This window comes from Cherax quadricarinatus, chromosome 63 (assembly GCF_038502225.1).
Source record: "Cherax quadricarinatus isolate ZL_2023a chromosome 63, ASM3850222v1, whole genome shotgun sequence".
Taxonomy (NCBI): domain Eukaryota; kingdom Metazoa; phylum Arthropoda; class Malacostraca; order Decapoda; family Parastacidae; genus Cherax; species Cherax quadricarinatus.
The window spans coordinates 3582059-3608358 of NC_091354.1; the positions used below are offsets into that span (position 1 = coordinate 3582059).

At 41.9% G+C, this 26300-nt stretch overlaps 1 protein-coding gene across 7 annotated transcripts in view; it reads left to right on the plus strand.

Annotated features, from left to right (window-relative positions):
• Positions 1 to 26300, plus strand: part of LOC128698251 (ETS domain-containing protein Elk-3) — a 266319-nt gene that overhangs the window by 175601 nt on the left and 64418 nt on the right. For 3 of the 7 annotated variants that reach the window (XM_070098581.1, XM_070098584.1, XM_070098582.1), the window contains one exon: positions 5299 to 5330. The exons of 2 other annotated variants lie outside the window; for them this stretch is intronic. In XM_070098581.1, the coding sequence (XP_069954682.1) occupies positions 5324 to 5330 (7 nt within the window). In that variant the 5' untranslated portion in view covers positions 5299 to 5323. Of the gene's footprint in view, positions 1 to 5298; positions 5331 to 8415; positions 8575 to 26300 lie in introns of those variants that run through there. 2 more of the 7 variants (XM_070098580.1, XM_053790428.2) reach the window with 2 other exon arrangements.

The following is a 26300-nucleotide window of genomic DNA, read 5'->3' on the forward strand; positions in this document are numbered from 1 at the left end:
TAAACGTGTTTTATAAGAACATTTCGCTCAATGACAGCTTCAGGTTATCAGTAAAGTTCTTGAGCTAAATGTAATCAAATGTTACGCTATTTTGTCTTTGTCGTATATTAAGATTTCCGGTGATAATCTTTACTCTAAATTTTCCTCTGGAGTTTATTCTCTGACCGATGGTTTCATTATTTTATCACATCTTCGTTCTTCCTGTAATACGTTATCGCTTTTATTTTCCTATTTCCTTTGTCTTGCGTTCATCCGGAGTAAATTCCTTCTGGCGCTTCATTAGAGTATTTTATCTAATTCTACTTGTGGAATTATACAACCAAATTTATTATTTTTGCTTCTTGTTGTTGCATTTGCAAATATAATTTTTTAACGGATAACTAAAGTGTATTGTACTCTTGTCAGTGCTCAATAATAACCCACATGGAGACAGAAACACAAGATTAATTGCTCTGTGCATTTCGATCCCCTTCTGGGATCCTTTTCTGCAGAGGAGGATCCCAGAAGGGGATCCAAATATACAGATCAGTTAATCTTGTGTGTTTCTGTCTTCATGTGGGTTATTACTGAACATTCACTGAGAACAGCAACTCTCCAAGCTGATATATGGGAAGTTTTACAACGGGCGGAAGAAAAAAATATGATTTTCAATGACATCAGTGACAGTGTATAGAAAGTCACTGGTTGTGCAGAGCATATCGGGTAAATTACGTTAATTTTATCTCCAGGATGCGACCCACACCAGTCGGCTAGCACTCGGGTAGGCATTTAGGTGAACAGGGACAGAAGGTCTCATAAGGAAACACGCCCCCATTGTTTCCACCTGTAGCGGGTATCGAACCACGGACCTCAGTGTGTGAGCTGAGTGCGCTACCAACCGAGCTACGGGACAAACTCGAACCACCCAATTGAGCAAAAGACTAACGTGAAGGATTTAGGTGTGATAATGTCTAAAGATGTCACTTTCATTGTTCAGAGATCAAAGGTAGGTACATCACAACAGTGTAATTACCACAACTGCAAGGGCAATGATAGACTGGATGAGCAGGACCTTCAAAACGAGACATGCCAAGGCAGTGAAGATAATATTTAAGTCACTTCTCTCTGCACCGGAATAATGTTGTACTAATACAGTCGGTTTTAAGGTAGGTGAAATTGCAGATCTGGAAAATGTACAAAGAACCTTCACTGCCCGAATAAACTGTCTGCACCTAAATTATTGGGAACGTTTGAAGCCCCTCGAATTGTACTCCTTGAAATGTAAGCGAGAAAGATATTTCATAATCTATACCTGAAAAATTTTGTAAGGAGTGGTCCTAAATGTGCACTCAAAAATCACTGCTTACGAAAGCAGGAGGCTCGGCAGACGGTGCTAAATACCCCTAATGAAAAGTAGAGTGCCATAACACTGAGATAATTCATTAAGTGTAATGGGACCAAGTCTTTCTAATGCCCTCCCATCATACACAAGGGGGAATTATCAGCAGACCCCTGGCTGTCTTCAGGAGGATTAATCTGACACTTGGTCCAGGGAATTGTCGTGTTTAGTCTTGAAGACTTTGTTTCGCCAGTGTTTCTGATATCTTCTAGTAAAATGTTAAAGAAGTCTGGGACGACAGATGTTGGTGTAGTGTTCTCTTATTGTGGCTACAGCGTCCCTGCTATTTATTGTGTTTATTCTACACTTTCTCCCATGTCTCGCACTCTATTATGTAATTTATCAGTGCGCAGATTTGGGACAAGACTCTCGAGCACTTTTCACGTACTATATATATATATATATATTTTATTATTTTTTATATTATATATTATACTTTCATCATATTCACTCCATCACTGTCTTGCCAGAGACATTATATATATATATATATATATATATATATATATATATATATATATATATATATATATATATATATATATATATATATATATAATGTATCTCTCCTTTGCCTCAACGAGTACATATTTAGGACTTAATGCATCCTCGGTAATTTATTTTTCTATAGGCTGTATGTGAGCCGTAAATGGTCATGGAATCTGTTTAAGTTCTGATATATCTTCTGCCCCGAACAGAGCCAACAACACTGAACAATACTCTAAGCGAGAGAGCACAAGCGATTAGAATATTATCAAAAGTGGCACCATTTCTCCTCATCTTCAAAGTTATTATTATCCACTCCATCATTTTCCTGGCTGTAATACTTAGAACTTTACTGTATTTGATGAATTCATCAGTTGTGTAGTACAGCAAAACGTTTCATGTACGGTCCTCCTCCTCCCTGCCACCTATTTACTCTGTTACATCTGTAAGTATTGTAGTTTTTAATCGCTATTTCACCATCTAAAACATCCCCTGTGTGTGTGTGTGTGTGTGTGTGTGTGTGTGTGTGTGTGTGTGTGTGTGTGTGTGTGTGTGTGTGTGTTTCTGTAACGGGTCCTAACATAACATTCGTCTTTACAAAGAGCCCACTTATTTAGCTAACTTTATCATTTCTATTTGTTTTCAGAACCTGAAAGTTTGGAAATAGGAAGGAGGATACATCATTTGGGAAGTTTTGATTTAGTTTGTTAGTACCACTGGTACAGTGCCATCGTGTGATATGGCCGTTGGTTGACATATTTCTCGTCTGCCCAGGGCTGTCGGAAATGTGGCATGTATGCTTGGCTCTGGTATGTGTGGAACCAGTTCACTGCATGCCATTGCCATGTGTCTCTGTTTACCCTGTGTTTTTTCATGGGGTTTCTTAGTGTTTTCCTTAGATGTTATCTCTCTTCCCATAAAACCGGTTATTTTTATTGTTTTCTACGTCTTCAGCCTCTTAATTCATAACTCTATATCGTTGTCTTCTCTTGACGGTGGGCTGCTTAGGTCTTAATATTGTCTGGTTTTAAATGATGAATTGCACACTGGGTGGAAATACCTGGACTTCACACCGTGGCGTCTTCCTCATTAATCTTGAGCCGGGCGCACTCAGTAGCCTCCTCCTCGTAGGTTTTATTATGGAAACGTTTCGGTCCTGGGACTTTTTTTCACTCCATTGTAGTATGACGTGAATAAGGTCCCGAAACACAAGGCTCTTGGACCTTCTGCCGCTGCCTGTAACAGCAGCTGAAACACTTTCAACAACTGAAGCAGGGGACTAATGTCCTCAGCAGCAGCAGAAACACTAGCAACAACTGAAGCAGGGGGACTAGTGACCTCAGCAACAGCAGGAGGGGGGACTCCTATAATAGTGTGTGTGTGTGTGTGTGTGTGGATAAAGGGGGTGGAGGGTTAAGGAAAGGAAGAGACGAGGAGGGGAGGAAAGGAGGGATGTGGGATACGTGTCGAGGAAAGGCATGATCTGGCAGTGGCGGCGGCGGCGGCGGCGGCGGCGGCGGCGGCGGCGGTGACGACGACGACGGGAAGGATGCACAAAGTTCCAACTACTTAAAGGTCACGGAGAAGGAGGAAGGGGGGGCTAGGGGAAGGGTGAGAGGGAGGGAATTTTGTTTGTGGCAGCAACCAAGTGGCTGGGCGTCTCCTACCCAGGTTGAAGATTTAACATTACTAATGAGTATTCTAGGCTCTAGGTTCTAGATTAACGAGGAGGGTACTGGGTATACTAGGTTCTAGATTAACGAGGAGGCTACTGGGGGTACTTGGTTCTAGTCTAGATGAACAAGGAGGCGGTTACTTGGCATGGTAAAAACCTGGTTTAGAATAATATATTGTGGTTAAAGATAGACGAGTGAAGATTTAGTACGTTTATTGTCTTTTCTGAGGATGAGGGTCCCCATTCCAGCTATAAAGGTGGTACTATATATATATATATATATATATATATATATATATATATATATATATATATATATATATATATATATATATATATATATATATATATATATATATATAGCAAACTTTGTCATTTCTGTTTATTTTCTGATTCTATATGTTTGCTATCGGGAAGGAGGATAAACCATTGGGGATGTTTTAGTTTAGTATATGTTTTGTTATTGCTTCTGGTACTGTTGTCGTGGTGGACATATTTCTGGTCTCCCTTGAACTCTGTGCTGTGACATGTTCGACCCAGCATGAAGAACCGGTTCTCTGTGTTCCTTTGCCAGGTATCTCTGTTTCCTGTGTATTTTCACTGGGTTTATTTATCTTCACTAGATGGTGTGTCTCCCCATAATTTTTCTCTGTTTTATTATTTACTACGTATTCGGCTTCTTGGCACGCACCTACTGGTAGTTCTGTATTGTTGTGCTCTCTTTACTGGGAGATTTTTAGTCATGACAACGAAGAAATGGGTGAAATCCTTACAGTATGAACAGTGTTCAGCAATTAAATCAACACAGTAAGGATTGACGACCCCGATCATTTCTTCGCTAACTGTTCTTCAGAGTAGCAGCATATTCAATGAAATTCGAGGTTATAAAGAGCGCAGACATAGCCTTCACAATGAAGGCAGTTGAGCTCTGGCAAGAAATTACAGATCAGTGGCACTAACATCATGTGTTGAAAATGGTATAAAATACCGACAAGTTGATGATTAAGATACATGTGCAACAGTTGGGCAGCTTTATTGTTGAAAGGTTTCGCTTACACAGTATGCTGCTTCAGTCAAATACAGTGGCAGCAGGTGTAGTAGTGAAATGATGATGTAATCAGTCCATCAGCCCTGGGGAGATGTGAGATGGTCAGTCCTTCAGCCTGGAGAAGAGTTCAACTTCATGGTCTGGAACGATATCGTTCCAGACCAAGGTTGATGGTCTGACTACATCTTCTAATATTATATTATTACACCTGCTGCCTCTGTATTTGATCGACTAAGACTACTGTGTAAGCGAAACCTCTCGGGTTTCGATAGTGAGCCTCTCAAAACTCATCAAAGGTATATAAAGATACCCAACTGTTGCACGTGTCTTAATCATCAATTAACATCATGTATCATAAAATATTTCAAAGATTCCTGTGATGCCAGCTTAGTGTTTTTATTTATAAGTATGACCTGCATAAGTGAAGTCAGTATGGATTTAAAATAGGTAGATCATGCATGTCATAACTGTTGCATCATTATGACTAAAATCTCTGAGAGACTGGAAGAAAACCAAAATGCAGATGTGGTTAACACGCATTTTGCAAAGACATTTGCTGATATGATCATGAAGTGATGCTTAACCTGGTTTCTGGGCAGTCGGATTCCACTCACTACAGGGGTGACTGGTGCCACTCATTACAAGGGTGACTGGTGCCACTCACACGATGTTTACCTTGACTAACTACTTCGTTTCTGCCTCTCTCCTCAGGTGGGACGGCGCCATCAGCAGCAGCATGTCAGGTAAGGGCGGAGCAAGAGAAGTGAGAATATTAAGAGGCAGAACAACGATAACCTGGTACAGGCAGAGAGGCAGGTAGTTATAGAGGTAGATAGACAGGTAGTTGAAGAGGCAGACGGGCAGGCAATTAAGAGACGAAGGGAGGCAAACAGGCAGGCCGGCTAAAAGTGGTGCGGGCAGGCAGGCAGGCAGGCAGGCAGGCAGGCAGGCAGGCAGGCAGGCAGGCAGGCAGGAAGAGACTCAAGCATGGTGACAGGCAGGTAGGCAAGAAGACAGACAAACAAAAACACAGAAACCAGACAGGAAGGCAGGCAGGCATGTGGACAGGCACCTACACCCTGTGTAAGATACTACATCTTGCTCTGGTCACTTCCCTACTTGTGCAGGAAGATCATCAAAATACCTTAAGTGAGGGAAAAGGAAGGTGGAAAAAACAATGTTGAGTGTGCCTGTGGTTTTGGTTACAACACATCACCTCACATTGGACATCCACCTTATGAAGAATCTCGCCTGAAACCCCCATTTGTATGTTGACTTTACATTACGAAATAATAGCTGGGGCTTTTGTAGGTATGTTGAAATTGACAGTATTGCATAGAAATGTCAGTGACTTTGGTAAATCACAGCTAACCCACACTTGACGTCTCGATCTGTTCTGAACCATTATGAGCCAGAAAATTGGGAGAAAACAGGAAGACGGGTCCTGTGATATACCTCAGACATATCTATGTTGGATTGCGTTCGGCCACCAGTAACACCCTCGTTGATCAGGCCCTGATCCACCGGGAGGACCGGGGACCGGGCCGCGGGGGCGTTAATCCCCGGAAAGCCCTCCAGGTAGACTCCAGGTAGACCCTATCTGGCCTTTGACTAAGCTTCTGTGTTGTGCGTGATATACTAAGTTGATGCTGTTAATTGCTCTGGATGATCTGGCACTTGGCCGAGGTAGTGATCCAGTTCCCTCTTGAAGAATTCTACATTTATTCCAGCAACATTTCTGATATCTGCTGGCAGCAGGTTAAGTCTTGGGCCATGGATGTTGACAGAATTCTCATGTTGAGTGTATGGTGCCCCTGCCTGCCTTTCACTGAATTTATTATACACTCTACAAGGTCTCATTATACACCCTGTTATTTTCTGACCTTAGCTGTATTTGCCTCATTGTATTCTCTATATGACGTCAGACATTATTATTCCTAAGTATTTTACCTTTTTTGTGTTTATTTTCTTCACATTTTGGCTACATCATTCTTCCCACATCTAAGCAACTGTAATATGTTAGCATTGACTGTCATGTTGTTTTCAGTTACCCATTGGAAAACTGTTGATGTCTGAATGTAATTTTCCTGTACCTTCTACTTAGACGACTTTATATACTTATTTTGGCATCATTCATAAAAGATAATATGATACTTTGACTAATATATTTATTATCTACGTCCGCTGTGAGGATGAGAAACAGTAATGGTGCCAGGACCGTGTCTTGGGGTGCTAAACTCTGTATTATGCTGAGACTGTTTCCTTTACTACCTCTCTCAGTGTTTGGTAAAAAATTAAATACATATCTAATTCCCTACTTTTCCTGTTATACTTATTAACTCCATTTTTTGGGTTATCACTCCATCGACACATTTGTCAAGTTTCTTCGGAAAATCTGTGAAAACCACATCTGCGTTTTGGTTTTCTTTAAAAACCTCGGTGATTTTTGTCACGGTGATTTAATATTTCTGACAAGCATGATCTGCCTGCACTAAATCCATATTCATTTAGGCAGTATAGGTTGTGCCTTAACATAAAAAACAGTTAGTTGGCATTTCAGAAACTTTTCAAGAGTTTGATGTGTGATGTTAATGCCTCTCCTTTGTGATTTTTGACTTTAGTTCTCTTGGCTTCTTTTGTGATGAGGGACTAAATCTGCACTTTTTTAGAGAAGGGTTGTTACTGGTACTTAGAGAAGGGTTGTTACTGGTACTTAGAGAAGGGTCGTTACTGGTACTTAGAGAAGGGTTGTTACTGGTACTTAGAGAAGGGTTGTTACTGGTACTTAGAGAAGGGTTGTTACTGGTACTTAGAGAAGGGTCGTTACTGGTACTTAGAGAAGGGTTGTTACTGGTACTTAGAGAAGGGTTGTTACTGGTACTTAGAGAAGGGTTGTTACTGGTACTTAGAGAAGGGTTGTTACTGGTACTTAGAGAAGGGTTGTTACTGGTACTTAGAGAAGGGTTGTTACTGGTACTTAGAGAAGGGTTGTTACTGGTACTTAGAGAAGGGTTGTTACTGGTACTTAGAGAAGGGTTGTTACTGGTACTTAGAGAAGGGTTGTTACTGGTACTTAGAAAAAGGTTGTTACTGGTACTTAGAGAAGGGATGCTAGTGTTGTCTGGTCCAGCATGATGTTATCTTACGTGAGTATTGTTATCTTCCTTGTATCACTGTTATCTTTGTGTCTTATCTGTTACCTTCACCCCCACACCACCTCCATCACTTACCCCATCACCCCCATACCCCCAGATTTCCCCAGAGTCCACCCTACAACCCCCCAGTTCCTGGCGGTGATAAGGTGAATCTGATGACAGTACTAGTCTTCAGATAAGCAACCTCAGGATAACGATGAAACATAAGTTAACTAAATGTTATTACCTACGCCAAGCACTCCCAGAACCACCTGTTTGTTGCTTCGTATAGTTACATCTAACACTGCTAGAAGCACTTGTTGCTTCTTATAGTTACATCAAGCATACTGCTAGAAGCACTTGCTTACTGATATTCTCTACTAGTTACACTTCGGGAAATTTTGCCTCGCAATGAGATCTACAAAAATTTAAGAACTTCTCTTACTTTAATTACTGAGGAAAGTTTTTAACGTCAGCAACCTCCCTTACCCTGATATGCCCCTCCCTGGACCACGTCAGGTCTCCCCCTACACACCTAGCCCCTACCCAGTGACTCCTCGACCCTCCCTAACCCTCTCCCCCTCCATCCTCTCCCTGTCCCCCTACTCCGAATCACCCCTCCTTCACCAGCCCCAACCGACAATCTTGCTCTCTGCTCCCCTCCCTCCTTCCCCTCCCCAAACAATCTTGCTCCCCTGCCAGCAAGAGCCAGTGGACGTCTGGGTGTAGATTGTAATTGACAGTAGTTGAGTTGGTTGTGTGAGCGAGGGAGGGAGGGAGAGAGAGAGAGGGAGAGAGCAAGCTCTACACTACACTGTCCCAGCCTCACATTCCATCATCATGATCCTTTTTGGTAAGTGGCAAGTGTTTTGGGGATATAGTGTTGGGGTGTTTGAGGGAGGTAGTGGTGGTGTTGTGTTGTCGGGGAGGTGGTGGTGTGTTGTGCAGGAGATGGTGGTGGTGTGTTGTGGGGAGATAGTAGTGTTGTGTTGTAGGGGACGTGGTGGAAATGTGTTGTCGGGGAGATACCTTTGATATACCTTTAAAAAGTTTCGAGAGTTTCACTACTCTCGGAGCCCGGCCATGGGCCAGGCTCGTCTGATGCTTGCTGCTGGAGGCCCGCTGCCCCACACGTCTATCACAGGCTGGTTGATCTGGCACCTGGTTAAGATACTTGTCCAGTTTCCTCTTGAAGGCTTCTACACTTGTTCCAGCAGTGTTTCTGATATCTTCTGGTAAGATGTTGGTGGTGTGTTGTGAGGGAGATGGTGGTGGGAGATATTGTGTTGTGAGGGAGATGGTGGTGGGAGATATTGTGTTGTGAGGGAGATGGTGGTGGGAGATATTGTGTGTTGTGAGGGAGATGATGGTGGGAGATATTGTGTTGTGAGGGAGATGATGGTGGGAGATATTGTGTTGTGAGGGAGATGATGGTGGGAGATATTGTGTTGTGAGGGAGATGATGGTGGGAGATATTGTGTGTTGTGAGGGAGATGATGGTGGGAGATATTGTGTGTTGTGAGGGAGATGATGGTGGGAGATATTGTGTGTTGTGAGGGAGATGATGGTGGGAGATATTGTGTGTTGTGAGGGAGATGGTGGTGGGAGATATTGTGTTGTGAGGGAGATGGTGGTGGGAGATATTGTGTTGTGAGGGAGATGGTGGTGGGAGATATTGTGTGTTGTGAGGGAGATGGTGGTGGGAGATATTGTGTTGTGAGGGAGATGGTGGTGGGAGATATTGTGTTGTGAGGGAGATGGTGGTGGGAGATATTGTGTGTTGTGAGGGAGATGGTGGTGGGAGATATTGTGTTGTGAGGGAGATGATGGTGGGAGATATTGTGTGTTGTGAGGGAGATGATGGTGGGAGATATTGTGTTGTGAGGGAGATGGTGGTGGGAGATATTGTGTGTTGTGAGGGAGATGATGGTGGGAGATATTGTGTGTTGTGAGGGAGATGGTGGTGGGAGATATTGTGTGTTGTGAGGGAGATGATGGTGGGAGATATTGTGTTGTGAGGGAGATGGTGGTGGGAGATATTGTGTTGTGAGGGAGATGATGGTGGGAGATATTGTGTTGTGAGGGAGATGGTGGTGGGAGATATTGTGTTGTGAGGGAGATGGTGGTGGGAGATATTGTGTTGTGAGGGAGATGATGGTGGGAGATATTGTGTTGTGAGGGAGATGGTGGTGGGAGATATTGTGTTGTGAGGGAGATGATGGTGGGAGATATTGTGTTGTGAGGGAGATGATGGTGGGAGATATTGTGTTGTGAGGGAGATGATGGTGGGAGATATTGTGTGTTGTGAGGGAGATGGTGGTGGGAGATATTGTGTTGTGAGGGAGATGATGGTGGGAGATATTGTGTTGTGAGGGAGATGATGGTGGGAGATATTGTGTTGTGAGGGAGATGATGGTGGGAGATATTGTGTTGTGAGGGAGATGATGGTGGGAGATATTGTGTTGTGAGGGAGATGATGGTGGGAGATATTGTGTTGTGAGGGAGATGATGGTGGGAGATATTGTGTTGTGAGGGAGATGATGGTGGGAGATATTGTGTTGTGAGGGAGATGATGGTGGGAGATATTGTGTTGTGAGGGAGATGATGGTGGGAGATATTGTGTTGTGAGGGAGATGATGGTGGGAGATATTGTGTTGTGAGGGAGATGGTGGTGGGAGATATTGTGTGTTGTGAGGGAGATGATGGTGGGAGATATTGTGTGTTGTGAGGGAGATGGTGGTGGGAGATATTGTGTGTTGTGAGGGAGATGGTGGTGGGAGATATTGTGTTGTGAGGGAGATGATGGTGGGAGATATTGTGTGTTGTGAGGGAGATGGTGGTGGGAGATATTGTGTTGTGAGGGAGATGGTGGTGGGAGATATTGTGTTGTGAGGGAGATGGTGGTGGGAGATATTGTGTTGTGAGGGAGATGATGGTGGGAGATATTGTGTTGTGAGGGAGATGATGGTGGGAGATATTGTGTTGTGAGGGAGATGGTGGTGGGAGATATTGTGTTGTGAGGGAGATGATGGTGGGAGATATTGTGTTGTGAGGGAGATGATGGTGGGAGATATTGTGTTGTGAGGGAGATGGTGGTGGGAGATATTGTGTTGTGAGGGAGATGATGGTGGGAGATATTGTGTTGTGAGGGAGATGATGGTGGGAGATATTGTGTTGTGAGGGAGATGATGGTGGGAGATATTGTGTTGTGAGGGAGATGGTGGTGGGAGATATTGTGTTGTGAGGGAGATGATGGTGGGAGATATTGTGTGTTGTGAGGGAGATGATGGTGGGAGATATTGTGTTGTGAGGGAGATGATGGTGGGAGATAGTGTGTTGTGAGGGAGATGGTGGTGGGAGATATTGTGTTGTGAGGGAGATGGTGGTGGGAGATATTGTGTTGTGAGGGAGATGATGGTGGGAGATATTGTGTTGTGAGGGAGATGGTGGTGGGAGATATTGTGTTGTGAGGGAGATGGTGGTGGGAGATATTGTGTTGTGAGGGAGATGGTGGTGCTGAGGGTATGGGGGGGATGAAGGAAATTCTGGTGAAAAGAAAATGTTAGGTTGGATAGCTATAATCTTCAAAACAGATATGCTAAGCCAGTGATGATGCTCTTTAAGTGATTTGTTCTCTCTGGACGGGAATACTGGTGTATTCTATTAGCACCTTTTAAAGACAGGCAAGCACTGGACGAACCTGGCCCAAGGCCGGACTCGGAACTCATCAAAGGTAAGGTATATCATAGGTACATATCTGGAGAATATACAGAAAACTACTGCTCGTATAAATTACATCAAGCACCTGAATTACAAGGAACACTTTAGTTGTATGAACGTTACTCCTGGAACGTACCTGAGTCCTTCCTTCAAAGTTAAGGGGAATTACCAACACAGTCCTGGCTGTCTTCAAGAGGGAGCTGGATAAGTTGAGGTCAGCTGGGCTGTGGTGCCTACTTTGTACTGTGTGCGGTCTTCACTAACAGCCTGATTGATCAGGCTGTCAGTCGGGAGGCCTAGTCTGGGACCGGACTTCGTAGGCAGTGTCCTTCCCCCTTCCCGGGCTTGTGTATAGATAAACAACAGGTAAATGTAAGTCTTATTGTTAAGTATGGTCTCAGTAGGAGCCCGGGGTCACTGTTTCATTCTTGTACTCATCTTGGTGCAGGACACAAGACAATCCCTGTTATCCTTCCAGAGAAGACCTCTCTATCTGGTGAATGACTCTTCACCCAAGACAGGTAGACTTACTCAAATCATACCTGATTACTATATAACTATATTACTATATAACTATATTACAGGGCTCTGGTGGCCTGGTGGTTAACGCTCTCGCTTCACACGGCGAGGGCCTGGGTTCGATTCCCAGCCAGAGTAGAAACATTGGACGTGTTTCTTTCCACCTGTTGTCTATGTTCCCCATCAGTAAAATGGGTACCTGAGTGTTAGTCGACTGGTGTGGGTCGCATCCTGGGACACTGACCTAAGGAGGCCTGGCCACAGACCGGGCCGCGGGGGCGTTGACCCCCGGAACTCTCTCCAGATAAACTCCAACTCGCCCATTCCTCAAGTACTATATGAATTTAATATTTTAATAAGTGTAAAGGAACCACGACTCTTAAACACCCTTTATACATAAGGGAGATTACCATCACACCCCTGGTTGTCTTCCAGAGGGAATCAGATTCCTTACATCAGTTCCTGATCACCCGGGCTGTGGTACGGCTCTATATGCGGGCTGTAGGCACCAACAGCTTGATCGATCAGGCCACAACCAGGGGGGCCTGGTCTGGGACAGGGCCGCGGGGGCGATTAACTCCGGAAGTGACTACTAGTTGCTGTCACCAGCTGCATCATTGTAGTGTGACAACTTCCCTCTTTTAACACCTTGTGTATTTGCCCACTTTGAGAGGTGATTCAAGCTGCCCCAGGAGTGCTTTATTAGCAGTGATGATGGTGGTAATGGGTCCCCCAGACAGCCCAAGTACTGATAAGCTTCTGGTAAGTTCCTTTATACACAACCAGGGCTGGACCGACCACAGTCCACTTGTGATAGTGGACAGCAAGCAGCAGCAACTGTAACTCTAACTTCACTCCTCAACCATCCACTTTATCCTTTCTCTCTGATCTCACTAGCAACTCGCCTCGACGCTAAGCTCGCTAACGACACATCAAGAAACACTTCCCGCTAAGCTCATAGTTACCCTTCACTCTAAGCTCACTAACAGCTATTTTAAACAAGCTCAGTAGCAACTCTTCAGTACTAAGCTCAGTAACCAGCTCAGTGTTACATAGTGTGTGGTAATCACCAACACTTGCTCTCTCTGATTAAAGCAGATATGAAATCTTGTTGTGAATGTTTGTAATGCTCTGTAATTATTATACGTCTTGATAACCAGAATATCTTCAGGTAGCAGGCTAAGGAAACACACCAGCCAACGTGTCCTGGACGACATTTTTGAATACATTACTTTATGGAGTTCCGCTCCATTTCAACAGATATTTGTTTATCTACGTTAGGGTAAGTTAGGTTAACTTAAAATTAATCTGTATTTACGTAGAGATTACCATCAATACTGAAAGAGCATAAACGGGCGCCTCGCGGCAGATAGCATATGTTTTCCTTAGACCGTATGTGATACTACACAATCCCTAGCTTGTATCGTACGTTAGTTAGTAGAAGTAGTAACGGTAATAATTTGGGATTTTATTCTTTAACGCCTCTTTCAAAATATTCACTATCGCTCCCACACCAAATAATAAATGTGGCAATAACGAGGAAGAAGAAATCATAAAAAGTTTGTTGAAGATTGACCGTATGGTCGTCAGGATCTGGAAAAAGAGAGGACACCGAAATAAGCTTCAGTATGAGACACAGAAAAGTTACTGGCAGATAACAAGATATGATGATCAATGGTGACAGATATAAACTGTAGAGGTATCCAAAGAATGAAGAATCTAAAAAGAAGCCATGGAGAACACAGGCAAGAACCCTTCAAACTGGTCACCTCTCTTTTTTTTTTTTTACACAGGGTTTGACAAGGTTAAGGATCCCTAACTTTATTGGCAAGCTAAGAGCTGTTACCTACATCAGCTCATTTGAAAGCATTTTTATTGTTATGAGACATACAAGTAGGGAACAGGATGAAGTTGGAACCATCTGTGGGCCAGCATTTTCATTTGATCAACTGACTTTATCTCGTTGACATTATGCTGTACGAATGTGTTCCATACTCGAGTCATCCTGGGTATATATGATCTCAGATGGAGTGAAGTTCTGGAGAAGGGTACAGCCAGAGTGAAGTTGCTGCTTTCTGCCCGTCTTGTGGCATAAAAGCTTGTTGAACGCTGTCCTCGAAGTGGATCCAAGTGTGGTACTTTGACAATATTGGCCTTGTACATAACAGTAAGGCCACCCACATCCCTCCTGTGTTGAAGGCTCTGCTGAAATGACAGATCTATCCAGGATGGGTCCAGGCGAGAGATGAGACGTCTTGCTCTGTTCTCTACTCTGTCAAGCAGTCGCAGATGAGAGGGGGGGCAGGCAAACCAAGAAAGTGGAGCATACTCAAGGTGCGAGCGTACTTGTGCCTCGTACAGAATCTTGCAACCCCTACTGTCAAGTAGATGCGAGATACGGCGAAGTGCTGTAAGCTTCCTGGCTGCCTTGTTTGCAAGATTTACAACATGGTTCTTCATGGTTAGTTTGGAGTCAAATTTCACCCCAAGGATATCAACTTCTTCTCCAGGTGCCAACACCCTCCCATTCATCCTTACTACTGCACCAGCATTACCATCTTGGTGCCTAGAGACGATCATCATTTGCGTTTTCTCAGGTGCAAATGTTACTTGCCATCTATTTCCCCAAGCTGATATAGCTCTCAGCTGGTGATTGATGTAGCTTAGAGCAGCCGGCATTTCTTCTCTTGGATAAGTGAATGTCAGTGTACAGTCGTCTGCATATGCATGTGATTCTGGGATGAGATGAAGAAGGTCGTTGAAGTAGACATTTCATAACAATGGTCCCAGCACGCTTCCTTGTGGAACACTTGCCCCAATAGGATGTCTTGCTGATTCCGTTCCATTGAGAACTACACTTAGAGATCTACCATGAAGGTAATCACTGAGGAGACATAGCGTAGAGCCTGCAATTCCCAGTGCTTGAAGTTTTGCTAAGAGGCCCTGGTGCCACACCCTGTCGAAATCGCCAGCAATGTCCAGTGCTACCACACAGCTGACTTTGGATTCATCCAGTGACTGGTGCCACTTAGTGGAGAGGTTTAACAACAGATCAGCAGCAGAGTAACCTTTCCTGAAGCCATATTGACGATCACAAAGTAGTGAGTGATAGTCAAAAAACTCTGTCTGTCTGTCTGTCTGTCTGTCTGTCTCTCTCTCTCTCTCTTCTCTCTCTCTCTCTCTCTCTCTCTCTCTCTCTCTCTCTCTCTCTCTCTCTCTCTCTCTCTCTCTCTCTCTCTCTCTCTCTCTCTCTCTCTCTCTCTCTCTCTCTCTCTCTCTCTCTCTCTACACACACACACACACACACAATATATATATATATATATATATATATATATATATATATATATATATATATATATATATATATGTCGTGCCGAATATGTAAAACTGGCCAATTAGCAAGAACTCATTTAAAATTAAGTCCTTTCTAAAATTTTCTCTTATACATTTAAAGATATATTTTTTTCATTAATGATAATGTAAAAGTTTATAATTTTGCACCAAAAGAATCTTATAAAACTTACCTAACCTTATTATAACAAGAACAATTTATTTTAGCCTAACCCAGCTAAATACATTTTAGATGTGTTTACAATAATTTAATACTAAACAAACACAGTGAAATATATTTTTTTCGTTAGGTTGAGAAATTATTGCATACACAAATTTTCACTTGTCCTATATGGCAAGATGAGCGTTGCTATTTAAGATCGCAAGTTCTGCCTATCGCACGACATTATATATATAATATAAATATATATATATATATATATATATATATATATATATATATATATATATATATATATATATATCATAGACACACACACACACACACAATATATATATATATATATATATATATATATATATATATATATATACATATATTATATATATATATATATATATATATATATATATATATATATATATATATATATATATATATATATATATATATTGTGTGTGTGTGTGTGTGTATATACATATATATATATATATATATATATATATAGATATATATATATATATATATATATATATATATATATATATATTATGCAATAAGATCACAGTAAACAGGTGATTTTAAAATATGCAAAACAACCACTGTGAAAGAGTAGTGAAATTCCAAGCGATTTCGTGACTACTACATTGAGTAGTCACGAAAGCGCTTGGAATTTCACTACTCTTTCACAGTGGTTTGTTTTGCATATTATATATATATATATATATATATATATGGTATATATATATATATATATAGTATATATATATATATATATATATGTATATATATATATATATAAATTTATTATTATCACACTGGCCTGATCCTTCCCCACCAAGGCAGGGTGGCCCGAAAAAGAAAAAACTTTCACCATCATTCACTCCATCACTGTCTTGCCAGAAGGGTGCTTTACACTACAGTTTTTAAACTGCAAGATTAACACCCCTCCTTCAGAGTGCAGGCACTGTACTTCCCATCTCCAGGACTCAAGTCCGGCCTGCCAGGTTCCCTGAACCCCTTCATAAATGTTACTTTGCTCACACTCCAACAGCACGTCAAGTATTAAAAACCATTTGTCTCCATTCTCCTATCAAACACGCTCACGCATGCCTGCTGGAAGTCCAAGCCCTCGCACACGAAAACCTCCTTTACCCCATCCTCCAACCCTTCCTAGGCCGACCCTCACCCCTCCTTCCTTCCACTACAGAATGATACACTCTTGAAGTCATTCTGTTTCGCTCCATTCTCTCTACATGTCCGAACCACCTCAACAACCCTTCCTCAGCCCTCTGGACAACAGTTTTGGTAATCCTGCACCTCCTCCTAACTTCCAAACTACGAATTCTCTGCATTATATTCACACCACACATTGCCCTCAGACATGACATCTCCACTGCCTCCAGCCTTCTCCTCGCTGCAACATTCATTACCCATGCTTCACACCCATATAAGAGCGTTGGTAAAACTATACTCTCATACATTCCCCTCTTTGCCTCCAAGGACAAAGTTCTTTGTCTCCACAGACTCCTAAGTGCACCATTCACCCTTTTCCCCTCATCAATTCTATGATTCACCTCATCTTTCATAGACCCATCCGCTGACACGTCCACTCCCAAATATCTGAATACATTCACCCTCCTCCATACTCTCTCCCTCCAATCTGATATCCAATCTTTCATCACCTAATCTTTTTGTTATCCTCATAACCTTACTCTTTCCTGTATTCACTTTTAATTTTCTTCTTTTCCACACCCTACCAAATTCATCCACCAATCTCTGCAACTTCTCTTCAGAATCTCCCAAGAGCACAGTGTCATCAGCAAAGAGCAACTGTGACAACTCCCACTTTATGTGTGATTCTTTATCTTTTTTTTTTCAACACACCGGCCATATCCCACCAAGGCAGGGTGGCCCAAAAAGAAAAACGAAAGTTTCTCTTTTTAAATTTAGTAATTTATACGGGAGAAGGGGTTACTAGTCCCTTGCTCCCGGCATTTTAGTCGCCTCTACAACACGCATGGCTTACGGAGGAAGAATTCTATTCCACTTCCCCATGGAGATAAGAGGAAATAAACAAGAACTAGAAAGAAAATAGCAGAAAACCCAGAGGGGTGTGTATATATATGATTGTACATTATGTGTAGTGTGACCTAAGTGTGAGTAGAAGTAGCAAGACGTACCTGAAATCTTGCATGTTTATGAGACAGACAAAAGACACCAGCAATCCTACCATCATGTAAAACAATTACAGGCTTTCGTTGTACACTCACTTGGTAGGACGGTAGTACCTCCCTGGTTGGTTGCTGTCTACCAGCCTACTACTTACAATATATGTATATATATATATATATATATATATATATATATATATATATATATATATATATATATATATATATATATATAGTGCCGAATAGGCAGAACTTGCGATCTTGGCTTAAATAGCAACGCTCATCTTGTCATATAGGACAAGTGAAAATTTGTGTATGCAATAATTTCGCCAAAATCATTCTGAACCTAACGAAAAAAAATATATTTCACTGTTTGTTTAGTATTAAATTACTGTAAACAAATCTAAAATATATTTTGTTGGGTTAGGCTAAAATAAATTGTTCTTGTTATAATAAAATTAGGTAGGTTTTGTAAGATTCTTTTGGTGCAAAATTAAAATTTTTACATTGACATTAATGAAAAAAATATATCTTTAAACTTATAAGAGAAAGTTTTAGAAAGGACTTAATTTTAAATGAGTTCTTGCTAATTGCCCAGTTTTACATATTCGGCACGACATCTGAGGAGCTGGATGAGATTTTCGCCCTATAATCGGTGATACACGCGTAACAACATGTACCGTATATGCCACCTTTATATCAACAATGTATCTCTTAAATCTTTTGTACCATATTATGTAATAAAATATTCCTACTGGTAAAAAAAAAAATATGAAAAGATGGGGTAGTAGGGAAAGTGGAATATTCAAACGGCTTCAGGAAGAAATCCAAATATTTATCCTTGAAGTAATATATATATATATTATATATATATATATATATATATATATATATTATATATATATATATATATATTATATATATATATATATATAGGTACATCCAATATTTTTGTCTGGACTCAGTCAGACTTATTTAGCATTTCCATCTTGCATGCTGGCCTCTGCTTGTCCCTTATATAGACAAACAGTGGAGTTGTACAGAAGTCGGACACTGCCAAACACCGTCAGCAAACCTAATTCTTTAGATAGCTCTAATTAAAAACTAAGATAAATATGAACGGGTTCGGTATGATAAGGATCTGCCTAATGTAGGACTCTAGGTCCTATTCTTTTTATTATGTACAAGTATTAGGAGATAGTAGCGCTCCTGGTACCCACATGTTGAGTGTTCCTCCACCGGGCACTTAAAATTCAGTATGCAATGTTTGGCGCATCTTGGGTCGCTGTATTACCATGGGTCATATCTTGCCAGGTTAGGACAAGACTTAAGGGTCAAGGGTGCTGCGTGCAGGGTTCCCCAAGGACGAGTCAAGATGAAACCTGTTTTGAGAAGTGTTTTTAGGGCTATTTAACTCAGTGTAACCCAGCAAAAGCCAAGTATTATACCTTATTGTCAGTGATATCCTTTCCCAGGATGCTACCCACAACTCTCTACTAATTCCCAGGTATATTTATGTCAGATACTGAACCCGTAATGAGTAGTTCAATGCAAAGCTCGTCTTTCTTCTGTTAGTATAAGCGTGGTAACCGAACCTGCAGACACATATTTAAATCACTCGGTTTTACAATATATTTACATGACTGTTATATCTCTCTATCCTCGAATCGAACCCGGGTCCTTTCGGTTATGAGCCGAACACACTAACAGTGAGCTGTGAGCCGAACACACTAGCACTGAGCTGTGAGCCGAACACACTAGCACTGAGCTGTGAGCCGAACACACTAGCACTGAGCTAAAAGAATACGAGTTCAGCGATATTAAGCTCACTTGGCCAGATATTGTGTACATTTTTCAGTTTAACTTTGATTTGTTGTATTGGTGTACAATGTTGTTGTTATCTGGTGCTGCCTTCGTAGTGCCGGTATATTTATTAACAAGGAAACTAACAGTGTGGATTATGGGAACCTTACAAACAAGAAAAGCAACACCATTAGTATTTTTCCAATCATTGGTGCTCTCACCTTGAATATTGTTGTGTGTTAACAGCACCTTTCAAGGCAGGAGGAATAACATACCTGGAACATGTATAGTGGTTGTATATATACTGCTCGCGTAAAGTCGATAAAACATGTTACTGCTGGGAGACTTTCGGAACAGTTGCAGTGTTCTTTCTGGAATGGAGATGCTGTGTATTTATGTACCTGTGACAGTTTCAAGAGGTCATCTCTCGCAGACCGGCCTGAGGCCAGTTTTTACTGGTGAATGCCTATTTAATCAGGCTGTTGCTGTAGACTGTTCATTGATTCATATAATCAACACAGCCTGGTTGATATGGCACTTTGCTGAGGCAGTGGTGTAGGTTTTATTCTTGCAGGCCTGTGCACTTGTTTGGGCAATATTTCTAATATTTGATGATAGCAGATTGAAGAGTCTTAGACCACGGATGTTGATACAATGTTCTCGTGTTATGCCTATTGTGCCCCTACTTTTCACAGTTTGTTTTCTTACTCCAATACGTTATTATAGTAGTGCGTAGGTTTGGGACGAAATCTTGAAATATGTTCCATACATAGAGATATGGGAGGAAATGTAAAATGAGCATGGTAACAAGCAGGTCCTATTTGCACGTAGTAAGAAATCAATCAGTGTGTCAACATTCTTGGTCCAGTATTTTTTTTACTACCAGCAGAGATATAGCATTGCTTAACATAGGTAGAAATTTTCAAGAAACTGGACCATTATCGTCTAAAAGTGCCGGATGAGTCAGTTTGTGATAGCTGTTTTGGTGTTGCGGGCTGCTACAAGTAATAACCTGATTGACCAGACGGTCAACAGGGAAGCTTTGTCTCAGGTCCACCTGCGACGGTAGAATCTTCGAAACCTGTCGCAGGTATGTAATGATAGTGGTAATGGTGGTGGTGATTGGGATAGTGGTGGAGACAAGTGATGTTGGTGAGAGAGTACTGGTGATAGGGACAGTGGGATGCTGGTGGAGACAAGTGGTGGTGGTGAAGCTCAGGTTCCAGGGAAGGATGAACAGTGGTCAGCATTCCTCGAGGTTTTCATTGTATTGTTCGTCCTCATTTTACAACATATTTATTTGCAAGCTTTTATTATGACAGCGTTTCTCTGTTTTACCTGTGACCTGTTCCGGGAGTTTGTGCGGCCGGTGGGGGATGGGGGGGGGGAGCTAGGCTTCCGTGTCTTCAATTCCCTTGTCCAATAATCTCTCAACATCTTCGAAATCGCTGGCAATAACAGTGTATTGGGTTAGAGCACAACAAATTGTTTTCCATCAAACCACAATTAAGTTCCTGGTCATCTGTCTATCGGTGACGATTTCTAGTCAGACATGCACGCCTCGCGCACGAACACCTCTTGGAGAAACACCCAACGAGTCCGAGAGGACTGCAGACCGGGTGGAGTTTGAATCCATGGCGAGCGAATCGTAAAACTCAACCCATTTCGTGGTTTGCAATCGTGTTATTACAATTTCGTGAGTCCAGGCACATACTAATGGCTTTTCACACTGATCATCCCACTTTTAAAGCAGACGTATTTTATGACTTCAACGGAAACTAATCTGTAGTATTTTTACTAACCAAACTCCACTAACACCCACCAAGGAGACGTTTCACCCACCGAGAGCCTCTGACAGTCCAGTGTAGAGTAGAAAGTACAGAGGGTTGAAGTGTACAATCTTCATGAGGAAAATCGTCCAGTACCACCTCCAAGTTCCAGATCGATAAGACTGTGATGGGTATATGGGCCAGCAGGCCGCCAATATCAACAGCCGGGTTGACCAAGCAAGCACCTGGTCCCAGATCTCCACACTGCCTTAACGTACTAAAGTGAGAGAGATGAATGTATAGAATAAGCCCAGTCAAAGGTGGAGGCGTCGGGGGCATAATAAGAGAACATTATATCAACATTCGTTGTCCCAGACTTTTAAGCATTTTACCATAAAATATCAGAAACACTGCTGGGACAAGTGTAGAAGTCTTCAAGAGAAAACTCTAAAATTTCCTACACAGAATGCCGGATCATCTAGGCTGTGATGGATTTGTAGGCCAGTAGGGAGCCAGCAGCAACAGTTTAGTTGACCAGACAAGCAACAGACAGTGTGTAGCCCTATCATATGCACACCATATTTCATATGATTTTGATCATGTGTTGAGCCACCTGAGGTACCTGCAACTTAGCCTTTGTCTTTCACTTACAACTTAGTCAACTGATGTTTTAACTTGATTCTGGGGAGGTCGAGACATGTGGACGAGTCTCCTCACACCCACTGCCCCTGTTATATATTGACGAGCCTGGCCCATGACCGGGCTCCGGGAGTAGAAAGACTCGAAACTCATCAAAGGTATATCTTCTCCATAAATGTGTTTTACGAGATTCATTTCATTGTAATTGACAGTGGAAGTGCTAGTTCAGATCAACCTTCTTATCTCATACTTGTTTGTTAGTTACTTTCCTGATACCAGTTTTTAGTCTTCTTGACTAATCAAAATTCCTTTCATCATTCAATCCAGATATGTGAGCTTAAAAATAAACGCTTCATTTCCTGTTAGTGTGTGATGACACACCAGATCCTTGTGTAACATTTGCGTATCTTTATTCTGGAAGCGTTTCTCCACGCAGTGGCTTCTACACTCCAATGCAGGGAAAAGATTAAAGATGAGGAGGAGCTTGAGGTAATCAGTCCCTCAGCCTAGAGTCGACTCCAGGCTGAGGGACTGATTACCTCAAACTTCTCCTCGTCTTCCACCTTTCTCTCGGACTGAAGAAGCCACTGCGTGGCTGGACGTTTCAAGGATAGATACACAAATGTTGAACAAGTGTCTCATCAACCCGTCGCTTCTGTAAACTATTTATTCATATCCTGTTAATATATTCTCAGTAAAACATTTAGACTTGCCCAGTAGATTAACACAACTCACTTGTTGTTTTTAAGTGGAGAAGAAATTGGAAAAGTTTTTTCGTATTATTAATCCCAGGGAGTTACTAACCCAGGACAGTCCAAGACAGATAAGCAGTGTGGCATATTTCCGTTGGGTCCCTTAGGTCCTCTTTCTAGGTATCTGTTTACTGCTAGGTGAATACTGGCAGTATGTGTGTAAGACTTGATCATACGTCCCTCCTCGCCCAGGAGACCTGAAAAATACTCGATCATCTCTTTAATCTACACACTGACATATGCAGCTCTGGGTGTGGATGTACTGAGATATGCAGCTCTGGGTATATATATATTCTTAGGTACGTACCTCTGGGTGTATTTAGTGAAAGCAGCTACCTCAGTAGGCACAATGGTTAAGAAGTGTCCCCTCCCCCGCTTCCTGATGCTGCATCAGGTGGATTAGTGTGCTGAGTTGACCTGGTGAATCACAAGTGAACACACACACACACACACACACACACACACAAAGGACGTAAGGAGCTCAAACCTCATTAGAAAAAAAAAAGGAGAACCGAGGAAGACATAATCACGATATTCAAAATACTCAAGGGAGTATATAGAAACAACCTTTCAAGGTGCGAGAGACTTAGGGAACATAGGATGTGGCTAAAGATGAAGATAAACCATGGTGACCTTAGGAAGTACTTTTTTCAGTATTAGGATTGCAAGTAGAACACACGAACCGTGGGAGGAAAACGCTCTACATAGCTGGAGGCTGGAAATCATCGGGACCGGTCAATAAGAGTTAAGAGGCGGGGCCAGGAGCCGTGAATCGACCCTCTCAAAAAGCACTAAGTGCATATACTCACAAACACGAGGTCAGGAGCTATGACTCAACCCTCAGGAAACTCAGCTAGGTGGGTACAATTAGGTGAGGTCTCTCTCTCTCTCTCTCTCTCTCTCTCTCTCTCTCTCTCTCTCTCTCTCTCTCTCTCTCTCTCTCTCTCTCTCTCTCTCTCTCTCTCTCTGGTCATCATCAGTGTACCTTTGTCATCAGGACAAAACCTTGATCCCTGTCACTGTCTCCCTCTTGTTTATGTTCTCTCTTTTTGTTCTTTTTTTATTATAGTCAGTGAGGATTTTTTACCGTTTTTAATTTCCTGCTCGTGGGTTATTTAATATACTGTAGTTGTTGGGTAGCTCGTTTTTCCCTGGCTTACCTGTTCATCTGCTCATGTTTGATTGGCTTAACTGTTAATCTGTTCCTGTTGTATTGACTTACCTGTTCAAAGCTTGTAGCTTCCTCCAGTAAATAATAAAATTATTATTATTATTATTATTATTATTATTATTATTATTATTATTATTATTATTATTATTATTATTATTATATTTACAGGGAATCTGTAAATCCGTTGTCGTATAGCTTTGGGGAATGGGAGTTAATCAGGGTTGATCCAAGGAAAGGGAAGGTAGCTTAAATATGAAAAGCCCTTCACCAGTTTGGGATCATCTTTCCTTAAAGGTTCAGCAGACGAGAAACTTGACTGAACATTTGTGTTCCGTTGTAACTTCCTAACACACTATATTCTTTGTGACTAAAAACGCCTTATAACGAATTTTAATTTTTTTCTAGGTCCACTGTTTTCGTTGTTTCGCGCTTATGTTTTAATTAATGTGGTGCGTCTGCTGTTGTTACTTTTCTACTACGTTCATGCTTGTGTGCTCCCCATGTTGTACTTGTGAGTGCGCGCCTGTGTGGCTGGCAGCAGGTAATTGGTGTGGTGTGCGGCCCCACAGGTTGCTTGTTCTGTCTATCCTCACTACCTCTTACACAAGCCACCCTAGTACCCGCCTCACCTAGTTTAAGATCTTCCTGGTTTATGTTAGCTTATGTTTCCTAGTTTAGCTATGCTTAGCGTAGTCTAGTTCTAGTAGCTACCTGGTGGGCTAGATTAACACACTTAACCTTCCGTATCTTCCTTCCTAAACAGCTGACGACTGAATGTCCCTGTACTCTACCCCAGCCCCTGACTCATGGGACTCCATATTCATCAAGAACTGAATGTCCCTGTACTCTACCCCAGCCCCTGACTCATGGGACTCCATATTCATCAAGAACTGCAAGAAACTACTCTCTCATACCTTGAATATTGTATGGAGGAGGAGGAGCCTGGACACAGGCATCATCCAACAGTCCTTAACAGCCACTGACAAAGCGACACTCCACAAAGGTGGCAGTAAAGCATTCCAAAAAAAGCCTATAGACCTATAGCGCTGACGTTCCATTTTTTTCAAAATCTTTGAGAGAATCTTAAGAAGCAAGATTGCTACTTGTAATCTTGTAATCTGAACGATTACACAACTCAGGACTGCATGGGTTTACTGATCGCTCCTGCCTCTCGCAGTTGCTTGACCCTTACAACATGATCTTAGTGCAGTGGAAGACAATCAAAATATAGATGCATTATACACAAACTTAGCAAAAGCCTTTGATAAGTGTGACATTGGCGTAATAGCCCACAAAATACATGCAAGAAAAAATGGGCAGATGGATATTTAATTTTAATTAACGAATAGAACCCAAAGTGTAATATTCAACAGTGAAATTAGAGGTTGCCTTAAGGAAAAACTGTTTCCTATGGCACAGTGTTTTTTCCCTGTTTTCTTTCTAATTCTCATATCCAGTATAGACGTAAATCGTATCATACGAGAATGGCATCCCCTGAGAACACGGCAAACCTCCAAGCTGATAAATTCTTCCAGTGGACCACTGACAACACTATGATGTTCACTGAAGACAAATGTCATTTATTCCGTTATGGATGGATTGAGGAAATAGAGACTGGAATGGAATATAAAACAAACTCGAATCACTCATTTGAGTGAATTGTGACTGGAACAGTACACAAATAACCCGAATAACCCTGAGACTAATTGATGGTCCAAGTCGGACCGAAACGTCGTCAAAAGTTTCAGTCGTCTGAGTGCAGATTATTTGTGTATGATAAACTCCAGGTAGATAGGTAGACCCTACACACCTGCTCTAGCTTAACATCCGCCTACTGAGTGAGGACGTCTGGCCCCTGGTCTATGACAGGCCTGGTCTAACCTATTAACTGTACCTGTGGTAGCCACAACCCACCCCTGGCCACTCTCCACCACACCTTGGCGTACTCCTCGCTCAACAAGGTGTACTTGTTCGTTATGCGCCAACGAGTGGCTGCATTATAATGTCTTAATTATACCTTTGGCCGTGTCCTCTCATGTTACCACTGCATTAACCTCGAGTTTGGGCCTCTATCGCTCACTCACCGCCGTTACTGCATCTGTATAAAGTTTCTTTAGGCTCTGTGACATGGTCAGGCTTCTACTATATCTCCCATATTTACTAAAAAATTATCCATGCATACACTTGTTACAAAAGCCAACTAGAAAGTCATATATTTCAAGTGGATCATTAGATCCAGGATATTGTCCTGCCCGCCCATACCCCATCCTCTTCTTGGCTCTCCCTTCCCTGAATCGTTCTTGTCAATTAGTTATCTGGCTTATCCGACATTTTCTTCTTGCCGCTTACATTTTTCTAATTCTCTTCTGCATCTGATGGGGTGAGGTGTTTTATAAATTATCAAAATAAGGATAGTTCGTGAGAGAGGGAGTATTGAGCTGCGTAAAGGAAGCGTTCATTGCATCCCTTATTGATAAATACCTTGGGATGGTAGCTGAAAAACTCCCTCTTGTTCTTC